The sequence below is a fragment of the Seriola dumerili genome, unplaced genomic scaffold (assembly GCF_002260705.1).
Source record: "Seriola dumerili isolate Sdu_G_001 unplaced genomic scaffold, Sdu_1.0 BDQW01000068.1, whole genome shotgun sequence".
NCBI lineage: Eukaryota > Metazoa > Chordata > Actinopteri > Carangiformes > Carangidae > Seriola > Seriola dumerili.
The window spans coordinates 6494606-6506139 of record NW_019174323.1 but is presented as its reverse complement, the minus strand read 5'-3'; the positions used below and the strand labels follow the sequence as shown (position 1 = coordinate 6506139).

The window sequence follows — 11534 nt, the reverse complement described above, 5'->3', positions numbered from 1 at the left end:
CTGAGATTCATATTCAACAGGCAGATATATGACTGGCACCAGTCTTCTCATCTAACTCTCGGCAAAAAAGCAAATATGCGCATTCCCCCAAATTTCTTTAATCAATTTCTTTACGGTTATTGGCTACATGAGAGACGTGGACTTGAGACTTTGAATTCTGACTCTCTTGTTGTTCCAGGATTTTACCAGGTCAAAACTTAAGACTTAAATGTTATGGTGTTCAAGTCTCAATTCAAGTATTTAATCAAGTCTTTAGAAAATCAAATATTAAGTTATTCAGGTCTTACACCAATCATGTCAGAGTCAAGAGACTTCATGTATATAAATGATTAAAATTAAGTGACAAAAATTAGGACTTTGACTGTTGCGAGATGTGAAATCAAAATGTAGAATTGACTTGGACTTCCCGTCAAAGCTCTCCCGTTAAAGTTAAATGATGTTAAGGCCTGCCGTCTATCTATGACAGATCTTCCGTTCAATCACGGAGCTCTCCCTGGGAACATCTCACTACTAAGTTGTAGTTAGGCTTACATGAGATTTGTTCAACACAAACCTGGCAATTACAGGAGGTGCAGCTGTCAACCTCCCAATCCTCCCCGTGCTCGTATATTCGTCCGTCCTGCACACACCAGACCTCCCCATCTCTGTCTCTGTCAAGATCATTGTAGTCAGCGCCGTCGCCGTCGCCACCGCTGCTGCCACTGCCGCCGCCGCCGCTGCTGTCGCCACCGCTGCTGCCACTGCCACTGCCGCCGCCGCCGCCGCTGCTGCTGCCGTCCACCGTCTTGCTGCCACTGCCACTGCCGCCACTGCCACTGGCGCCACCGCTGCTGCCACCGCTGCTGCCACTATCACTGCCGCCACTGCCACTGGCGCCACCGCTGCTGCCACTGCTGCCACCGCTGCCGCCACTGCTGCTGCCGCTGCCACCACTGCCACCGCTGCTGCCACTATCACTGCCGCCACTGCCACTGCCGCCACCACTGCCGCCACTGCTGCCACCGCTGCTGCCACTGCTGCCACCACCACCTCCATCACCAATACCAATACCACTCCCACTTCCACCACCTCCACTGCCATCACCTCGACCACCACTGCCACCACCACCTCGACCGCCACCACCACCACCTCCACTGCCATCACCTCGACCACCACTGCCACCACCACCTCGACCGCCACCACCACCACCTCCACCTCCACTGCCATCACCTCGACCACCACTGCCACCACCACCACCACCGATACCACCACCATTGCCACCACCTCCACTGCCACCACCTCCGCCACCACCGCCACCACCTCCGCCACCAACACCTCCACCTCCATCACCACCACCAATACCACCACCACCTCCTCCACCTCCACTGCCACCACCTCGACCATCACCACCTCCACCACCACCTCCACTACCACCACCTCGACCACCACCACCTCCACTGCCACCACCTCGACCACCACCACCACCGCCTCTGTTTCTGCTTCTGCCGATGCTGTTAATACTGCTGCTGTTGCTCAGCTCAGCCAAAGTGATCCGCATCTCTTCATTTTCTCTTGACTGAGAACACAAAAACATACATGTAGCATTTTCAAAATATTAAAATTATATTTTTTTCTATTTATATGTATAACATCAAGATTTACCCAGTATTCATACACAGGGGCCTGCTGTGTTAGGCTCGAACGATGGTGAGATGATTAGTGGCCAACATTTTAACACTGATGAAATTTTTTCTTTTTCCAAAACTACCAGGACATTTACCACAAACCACAGTGCTTCCTGCCAAAAAAAAAGGTTGTTGCTGCTTGTTCCATTTGTACTGGAAGACGGACTACTCAGTGTTGGGTTTGTCGCACAAATTTCCCACAAAACTCAACCCTGTCACATACAATGTAAAGTGCACTGAAAAGGCTGGTAGTATTCTTAAAAATTATCTCAAATAGTTTCGAATAATCATGAAAATTTACAACTTTCCACTGATGTTAAAATGTTACACCTTTAACTTTTTCATCTCGAAACACATGAAAAAACATATGTTTCAACTTTATTATGTTCTAAAATTCTCTCTTTTTCTTCTTTTAAAATCCAATTTCTTGCCCGTGCCATATCAAAATAAATACAGCTTTAACAAACATGCAGATACATGTGCATTTATTTGTGCAACTTACTACTCTCTCCAGGTCTTCAAGCAGGTTGCTGGTCACAATACGCAGGCCCTGGATCTCAGTAAGCAAAATCACCAGCTCCTCACATGGATGACGACAGACTTCTGACGACACATTGTCAACCTTTGCACCCCCCACACCTGCAGAGGAGGCACAAGTGTGTGTGTGTGTGTGTGTGGTCTGTGCTAGATTTTAAACTTGAGTCTACATTAATGATTGTAGAGCGAGAGATGGAGAAGGTGTATTTGTGCATAAATCTGAATGAAGGTAGACGGTGTGTGAGCATATGCACATGTGAGAGCAGTGTGTGGTACCTGCACACACAGCTGCTGCATAGAGGCATATAAAAAGCCAGGGGGAACCTCTCAGCGGACTCATTCCTGTTCACACATAAATCACATATGAAGTCATCATGAAATATAACAACCATACTGCTGCTACACTAGCGCGCAATACAAGCAGTGCTGCTGCCGGGGAGATAGAAGAAGAAGGAGATAAAGAGGGAATTAACCTTGCATACCTGCGTTCTCCTCGCAGCTCTGCCTTTCTTCACGATTAGAAACCACAGCTGGTAGGCTCGTCCCTGCTGCAGCTCCACAGGGGCAGTGATGGAATGTCTGTCTCCTTACTGCCTTCCTTATTTCCTTGTCTCCTTGTTTCCTTCTCACCTTGGCATCCGCACCGGGGGATCACCAGTGCAGCTTCCACGGCAAATTTGTCATTGCTGCATCCAAAAGAAACAGGGAAGAGGTTTGGTGAGAAAGGAGTCTGAGTGAAGAACATGCGGACAGCTCTGTTAGTTCTGTAGAAACTTCTAATGTGGTTGTGTATTTGTTTGAGAGTGTGTGTCTGGATGTGTGTGCATGTGTGTGTGTGTGTGTGAGAGAGGCAGGAGCGGGGGTCATATATTACCCGCCTGTCTGGCGATGAACTGGGCTGCATATCTCCCAGCGAGAAACCCAGCTGGATGGAAGGAACTCTGTGTGTGTGTGTGTGTGTGTGTGTGTGTGTGTGTGTGTGTGTGTCTGTGTGTGTGTGTGTCTGTGTGTCTGTGTGTCTGTGTGTGTATGTGTTGACGTCTCATTGCAGGTTTCCCAGACACATCATTTACACTCTTCACCCTCCAAATTTAGACACACACATAAAACCACACGCTGAAACACACGCACTTATTGGCTGCCAGAATTTTCCAATATTTTTGGAGCGAGAAAACTGGCATCACCATAAATCCCTGGTGGAAATGAGAAGCTTGATGTGTGTGTGTGACTTTGTGTGTGTGTTCTTTGGGACTGGACTTTCTTGATTTCTGCAGAAGATTGTGAGCTAAAGATGAGCAAGCTGATGGAATACAAAAACATCTACCTCCATTGGGATCATCATCTCTCTTTCCTGTCTCTCTCTCGTTTCTTCCCCCCTCCCTCTCTGTTGGGTCTTCTCCCTGCTGAGTCAAAGAGGCATCATCATCATCATCCTGAATCATATTTTCCATCTGTAGACTCCACTTGTGGAATAATGAATCTCACAGATGTGTGCACACTCATTCGTGCGTGCACACGCAAGCGCCTGTGCCCATACAAACACACTCACTCACGCACGCACACACACACACACACACACACACACACACACACACACACACACACACACACACACACACACAAAATTCCAACAAATTCTCTGTTTCCAGATCCCCAAAAACATTACAAGGAAGAACAAATAGGAACAGACACCATGTTTCTTTCTGGATGCAGTTCAAAATTGGAGACAGTGAAAACAGGTGCTGTCACTGCTCTGAGAGTCAGAAAAAGCCCAAAAGTAATAAGATCTGAGGGGATATAAAAGGGAAAGACTTGGGTGAGATTACTTGGCAAAGTCCAGCGTGACTCTCCTGGGCTGATATGCCTTGTGGAAGAAGGCACACTCTGTTCTGGGATCTCTCTCAAAAGGCTGTCTGTCTTTCTCTGTGTTTATATAGAGAAAATCGTTTTAAAGAGGGCACTCCGCTCGCTGTCTCGTAAAGGTGAAACTGATTGAAGGCTGCAGGGCTATCATGGTCTGTAGTCAAAACCTGCGAAAGCATCCAGGAGACCTCTAGTGAGATTGAGGCAGGGTTGAGAAACAGGGCACTTTGTGCAATCTGGCATCTTAAGAAAAGGCAGAGGTGGAGTGTCAGCAATAGCCCCATTTCTCTGAAAGGAACCAGAGCAAAGAACTGAGAGGGCTTTTGCATTATGCGCTAAGCTCTGGCCGTGAGCAGAAACGTCAGCGGTAGGCAGGCCAGACAATATCCTGCAATCGCCGCACCACTCTAAGCATGAAGTGGTCAGAGAATTACATGGGCTTAAAGTAAAAGGATTTACATGGGAGGGTGCACAGTAATGCTAGAATGGAGAGGGCCGGGGACAGAGGTGTCATAAGATGGCAACGGTAGACATGGATAAGGTCAGCAGGAGTTGCTGTTGGGAACTGTAATAAATGTATTACCGGCACATTTCACCGTACATAAATAGATAGATAATCCGCCCCTCTGTTTATCCCCAGTAATGGGGCTGTGGGTCAGTAGAACAGGAGAGGGGCATTAATCCAGTTATCAGAACATCCTAATATTCTGCAGATTAGCTCGCAGCACACGCACTCATACAGCGCCTCTGGGATTTGTAGTCCAGAATGAAGCCTTCAAGGTTTCCTCCTCCCAGCCCACTTACCTAGTGCCCACACATGAAAGCCTTCACATATCAAAGGCTTCACTTCTTATTAAACTCAGTGGTGCTGAAATCAAAGCCTGACCTTAAAGTAATGCAGCCTTTCTTGCAACCTGTGGGCTAGTCATTTTCACTCGACCTCCTGTCGTGCGTCGCCTGCCGGTGCAAGACCCCCCCCCACACACACACACACACACACACACACACACACACACACACACACTCGCGGGCAATGCAGCCTGTGGATATCTGTGAGGTGTAAAGTGAGAGGTGACGCAGCGCCTGCACGTCGCAGGTCAGGCCCTCTTCGGCTTTGCGCAGCTCAATTAGTGTGACATACTTTCCCCCTGTGATCACCCTCCTTCCGCCCGGGTTCCTGGACACAGCGGATTATGCGCACTAACTTCGGCAGCGCACCTCCCAGAAGGCACAACGTCCATTAAATAAAGAGATTTATTTTTTCTTTACTAAACTGCAGAAAAAGGTGACCAGACTGTCAGTGGGATATGACTGTGGATGGGGATATGGCAGGGTTTATCCCTCAGAAGGAGGTCGTGTATAACAGCCTGCTGCCTTACTCCGACCGGTTGGACCGGGAGGCCACGGAGCTGTTGGCGGAGATCAAAGCGAACCTGTCCAGAGCTGTCATCCTCAGGGAGCTGTGGCCCGGGGTCGCTTTCTGGTCCAGGAAACTCTTCTCGTAAGTGTTTGTGTAAGGTTGTTTTACCACAAGTTAAACCCATAATAAGTGATTTGGGATTCGTGATGATAGTCTATTTAGAAGTTCTTTCAAGTAGTGGTACTTTAAGGACTTTCTTTGGGCACTTAATGCTAGACTGCCTGTGCAGCTTGTAGCCTACAACACAAACTACATCGTGACACATTATCATAGAGTTATATCAGTACCTCTCTGGTGCCATCAGTGACATCTAAAACAAAATTTATGAGATTCACAAATAAGCTATAATATTTGTTGCCGGGTAATCATCCTGGATTACAGTGTGCAGTGTTTTCTAGAGCGGGTGGTAAGAGCTTTAATAAAGAGGCTATTGATTTAAAAAAAAAAAAGAAAGAAAGAAAGAAAGAAAGAAGGCACAAGTGGAGTATTCAGTGCTAGATCTTTAAGTCAATTGCACTTTAACAAATGGGAAATAAAGTGCCAAAGAATATATGTGTCATTAGAGTCTTTAAAAAAACAGGCCACATGGTGTTACCTATGGAGTGTCAGGGCATCATGTTCTGCCCTTTAACTTTAAATAAGGGCTGGACTTTTAATTCACTTTGTCCATTTGGCATCAGCTCAGATTCAGAGGTTAGTCAAGGCTTCATTTTGGGACAGTGGGCCACTGACGTGTTCGCTGTGGTTAATTGAAGCAGGAAGTGATGGTCACCTTTCACCCTCAGGTTTCTGAAACTGTACGGCCGCAGGTTCAGCAAAGAGGACCACATCCTCTTCATCAAACTGCTCTATGAGTTGGTCACGCTGCCGAACCTGGAGCCCCACATGATGCAGAGCTACGCCCGGCTGCTCATTCACCTCCTCAAGTGGGTGTGACACGAACGCACACATAACCGCACACATGTAGAAGGGGTATCTGATCAGCTCACCCTTAGGGACGGGGTGAGGAGCTCAGACATCTGGTAGATCCACAGCATCTTCTTATTAATAAAAGAAGCCAGTTGATGTGGATCAAGCATCTGATCAGGATTCAGGATGCAACCCGGGTGCCTCCCTGTGGACCCCGGGGCAGGGCCAGAGCATGCTGGAGGGATTACATATCCCATCTGGCCTGGGAATGCCTCGGGATCCCCAATGGGGCTGGAGGACGTGGTTGGGGAGAAGGATGCCTGCAGCCTGCTGCTGGATGGATGGATGGATGGATGGAGTATACTAAGCATTACAAAATTAAATAGCTGTATAACTAATAAAACATGACAGAAAAATTATTATTCACTATCACAAGCATTGACAGACATTTTTTTTTTTACAGCAGAAAAAGTTGGACACCCCAGCATTAACCTCTCCTGGCCTTTGGTATCCTTTAGTATAATAAGATCACAGAACAGCTCCGGTGGTAAACATTACTGTGTGACAAGATGCTGATGTCACGTCACATGACGTGTTAAAGTGGATTTTTCACTTACGTCTCTGCCATTTGGAACGAAGCCATTTGGAAGTTTAAACAGCCTGCAGCGTTGAGAAAGCAAAATAAGAGTCATTCAGAAAGCGTTTAGAGAGCGGATGTCTCCACCAAGTCCCTGCAATCCTCTAAACCTTTGCTTTTAATTATAGCAAATGTACACACCTGCACCTAGATATGGATCTGCATCAAAATGAGTAGTGATTGGTATTCATTCAAGAGAGTGCAATACCTGAGTTCATAAGAAAATTGCAAAAAAAACAAACATACATTCTATCTTAAAATTTTTCTTCATCATTCTCCAAAAAAATCCTTGATCTACCAGATCTGCAACAAAAACTAGACAATTGCTGTTTACAAACGAAAACTAATATTCATTGTAAGTTCAAAATTCAGCACACTCAGGGGTTTTGTTGATACAGCCTTACTTGGTCTGTTATGACCAGTAGCTTATGGTAGCTAATGTTAGCTGACCTTAGATAGATATTACTATGGAACTGACATTACAGAAATAGTTTACTGACTTTATGGCTTTTCTCTGTTTGTGCTACTGTTACACTACAGTATGTTTTAGAATGCACATTTTTTTCTGTGTCACTTGTGGACATAGTAACTGCTGTTTAGCAAAAGTTATGTAATCTCCTTTAAAGCAGCCATTGCTCCGTTATGATTTCCCTTTCATGCTGTATGAGTTATTTCCAAGAAAATGCATCTTACTTTAGTTTTTAGATCTTCAGTTGCAAGTAAACAACTATTTTAGCCTCATTTCAAACCTTTGACTAGCTGCCCAGTTTTTAGATTTGTTTTTCAGTGATGAATGAATTGCATTTCAGTCATATGATCAGAATACAGCAATATGGCTTCATGTGTAGTGGTTACAGAAAGTATAACAATCATATGAAGTAGTCTTCAAAGTCATACTTCTTGGTACATTAAAGCATCAAAAGTAAAATTACTCTGTGTGAGAAAATGAAATGAAAACGAGGCTTTTGGCTGATACATTATTAGTAATGACATCATTAGATTATTATTGGTGTATAAGCAGATTTTTACTGCTACTACAGCTGGTCAAGGTGGAACCAATTTACCTACTTTAGATGCAGTTTGATAGTTTAAATCAGTGGTTCCCAGTTTAGGGGTCAGGCACAATCCAGTGAGACACAAAATAAATCTTGGGTATTATTCGATGAGGGAGGAAAGAACAATTCTATATAAAGTTTTTGTGCTTTTCTCTACTCTTTGTTTTGTTTTGTTTTATTTTTTTTATACTACCTCTTTGGGCCTTTTATTTATTTTTAGCCATTAAATTGAAAAAGTCTCTCTCTGGTAGAGAGTCTCTCTAGGTTAGCTAGAAGGCCTTTTTGTAAGAGGTAACAATTAAGCCAAACAGATGAGGAACCACTGCCTTTTATCAGCTTGATATGTTTTTTTCATATGTAAAGACTGGATCTGAAATCAAATTAGTAATTATAGCTGTCAAATATATGTTGAGGAATAAAAAGTGCAACATTTCTCTGTGAATTGTGTTAAAGAAGTGGAGTTAAAGTTTAAAGAGCAGAAAATTGAAACATTTGAGTAAAATACAAGTATGTCAAAAATGTACAGTGCAACAAGGACAGTACTTGAGTAAATGTAATTTGTTACGCACCCACAGACTCATGCACTCCAACAGACTCACGCAGAGTAAGTAAAAAAGACAGCATGTTGGCCTGACAGTACATTTATTACTTTTTGCTTTTGTCGTTCAAATCAGATCTGTCACTTTCTCCTGCGACTGCAAGATATTCTCCAAGACGGTCACATTCATCACTTCCCATTTGTCTCCACTTGTTTCCATGATTTTCACATCCATCATGAAACAACATCTTAATGTAGATGTCATTTGTCTGAGTGTTTTCCATTAGATGAAAAGAGAAAAATCTGGGCTAACCGTATATTAAGTGCCAGGTCTCACTGCTGAGAGATGAATTTGATACTCAACATCACGCATTTGGGTCTCAATAGGCTTTTTCTTTTTTCATTCCTCACATTGCACCGTCAGTTCGTCTTTCCTTCATTTTTCAAATCTCCCCAATGAGAGTGTGTTCCATAGCTGTTAGATGAATGAGAGAAGAGGAGACAAGAGGAATCTGAGGCTGTGGAAATTGTGCATATTCTTCAGTGCAGGGGCTCTCAACTTTTCTGTGGGGTTTATTCCTGTAAAAAATTGCCATTAAACAAAGAACCAAGTAATAGAGTACAAGGAAAGCAATGTTAAAGTTTCTCAGGAGGATTAAAAAGAAAACCTGCTTCGCTTTAAAGCTTATAAAGTACTCATCAGTGGCACACTACTTACCATGCAGTTTAAAAGCTTAACAGGGTGTTTGAAAAATCAAGATTTCTAGTAAAAGGTGACTTTACTGCGTGGTTATCTTGCAAAAAGTTGTGTTGTGTCTACTTTCAGATCTTAAGCCCCCTTCATTTTTCTCTACGGAGCCCCTTATAGGACGTTTGCATTGTGAGTTTCTTACACCAGCTAAATCTACACCTACGAATTTCTAATGTCTGCCGCTGTCAGTTCAAATTCACTTTACTGGAAAAAAAAAGAGAATCACAGTGTTGTGTTTGCAGACATGTCTGGAAGTTGGCAGTCATCATGTTGAGCACAGCCTGCGAGGTAGTGACTCACTTTCCCACAATTACAGACCCTTTCAGACACCCTGTAGTTTCTCACGTCAAAATAAAATTATTACTGTGATTGTGACTTGACCAGGGACTTTTTTTTTTTCGAATGTTTTAATGTCAAGTAACCTGCCTGCAGTATATGCAAAAACTCTTATAAATAGGCTGGACAGATGGTAATTTACTGCTTTTTCCAAACAGGAAGAAGGAACTGCTATCAAGGGATGACCTACAGTTGCCGTGGCAACCCCTCTATGATCTGTATGAGAGGATCATCTACTCCAAAACTGAGCACCTTGGACTCATCTGGTTCCCCAAGTATGTAGTTTTTCCTTTACAGTGAGCCACTGTGAGAAGTTGAAACACTATAATAGCTGGTGCCTGGTTTTATAACTTAATATTTAATTTTTCAAAATGCTATTCAAACCTTAACCCGAGTACCTACCTTTCTGCATTGAAGGAAAAGTTTGACATTTTGGGAGATATGCTTATTTGCTTTCTTGCCAAGAATTACATTTCATGTATGTACACAAAATATGAAGCTAACTTAGCTTAGCATAAAGACTGGAAGCAGGTGGAAACAGATCTCTTCAAAAGTAACACAATTCACCAACCAGCACCTCTAAAGCTCGCTTATTACCAATCTGAAGTTGTCTTTTTGATCTAGTTAAAATGACAAATGCAATTTTAAGGGGGTTATGTGTCGGACTTCCTGGAGTCTCCCTTGGTTGTACGTGTTACCTTTGTACGTGATGCTCCAGGACCGAAGTTATCCCAAACTCCGAGGCTAACCCCCTTCACTTCAAACTGTAGTGTGAAGAGTAAGGCAAAGGAGCCCGGCGTTGGTTTTGAGGAGTGCAGCATTTATTTTCTAATAACCAGTTACAATTGAGCAGATATTGCCCTGGTACTTCCAGCTAATCCTCACTCTCTGCTCCAGTTGCTAGCTTCACCTTCACGTACAGCAATGTACAACACCACTTACACCCTACACCACCAAAGTGCCCTTAAGCAAGGCCCTTAACCCCCCCCCAACTGCTCCAGTGGCTAACAGATCACCACAGCATGCCAACCTGCCCCAGTGGCCAACAGTGGTACTGCAACAAAAAATCCCCTGCAGCCAACCCCAATACATTGTCTACCACTTTAAAAACGACGTGTATAAAACACTCAACATGATGCAAGATCAATATATATATATAATGAATTATGAAACGCAGCATCGTGCTGTTGTGAAAAATCGATGGGTTGCAGTGGGCAGCTCCAGATGTGAATGTGTGTAACTTGTGTGAGTAAATCAGGGATAAAATGGTCAGTTATCAAGGAAAGATGCCAAACATTCTCTGGGTTGTGAAATATGAAGATTCCCTGCTTTTCTGTCTTTTGTATTACTCTGAACCAGTAAGTTGTCTTTTGAACTGATGGTTAGACACAGCAGGTAATTTCAAGATGTCACCTTGGGCTCTTGGGAGTTTTTACGGGCACTATTTCCTGACATTTTATAGACTAATTGATTGCCTAATTTAAAATAACAAACAGATTAACTGATGATGAAAATAATTGTTAGTTGCAGCCTGCATACTGAAGTTTTTTTTTTTTTTTTACCCTTGGTGAGGACATGTGGTTCTCGCAAGATAATTAAAGCAGAATTCCTACACAAATACACACTCACACACCTCCTCTCTCTGCTTGTTTGCAGCTCAGTGGACCACATTTTGAAGGCTTTGATCAAAAGCTGCAGACTGTAAGTCTCATTCTCTGTGATCATGTAATTTGTGCACTGGATAATGTACTGCTTTGATCTCCAGTTGAGCTGTGTACTGTAGATCAATGTGTGTATTTGTGTCTCCAGTCTGTCTTTGCTTGT

The 11534-nt window shown here is 43.7% G+C and overlaps 1 protein-coding gene across 1 annotated transcript in view; it reads left to right on the top strand.

Moving 5' to 3' along the window:
• Positions 1-5389: 5389 nt before the first annotated feature.
• Positions 5390-11534, top strand: part of LOC111220098 (proteasome activator complex subunit 4B-like) — a 38981-nt gene continuing 32836 nt past the window's right edge. Inside the window, exons 1-4 of the mRNA XM_022743064.1 lie at positions 5390-5565; positions 6270-6410; positions 9869-9985; positions 11367-11411. Coding sequence (XP_022598785.1) covers positions 5390-5565; positions 6270-6410; positions 9869-9985; positions 11367-11411 — 479 coding nt within the window. The remainder of the gene's footprint in view (positions 5566-6269; positions 6411-9868; positions 9986-11366; positions 11412-11534) is intronic.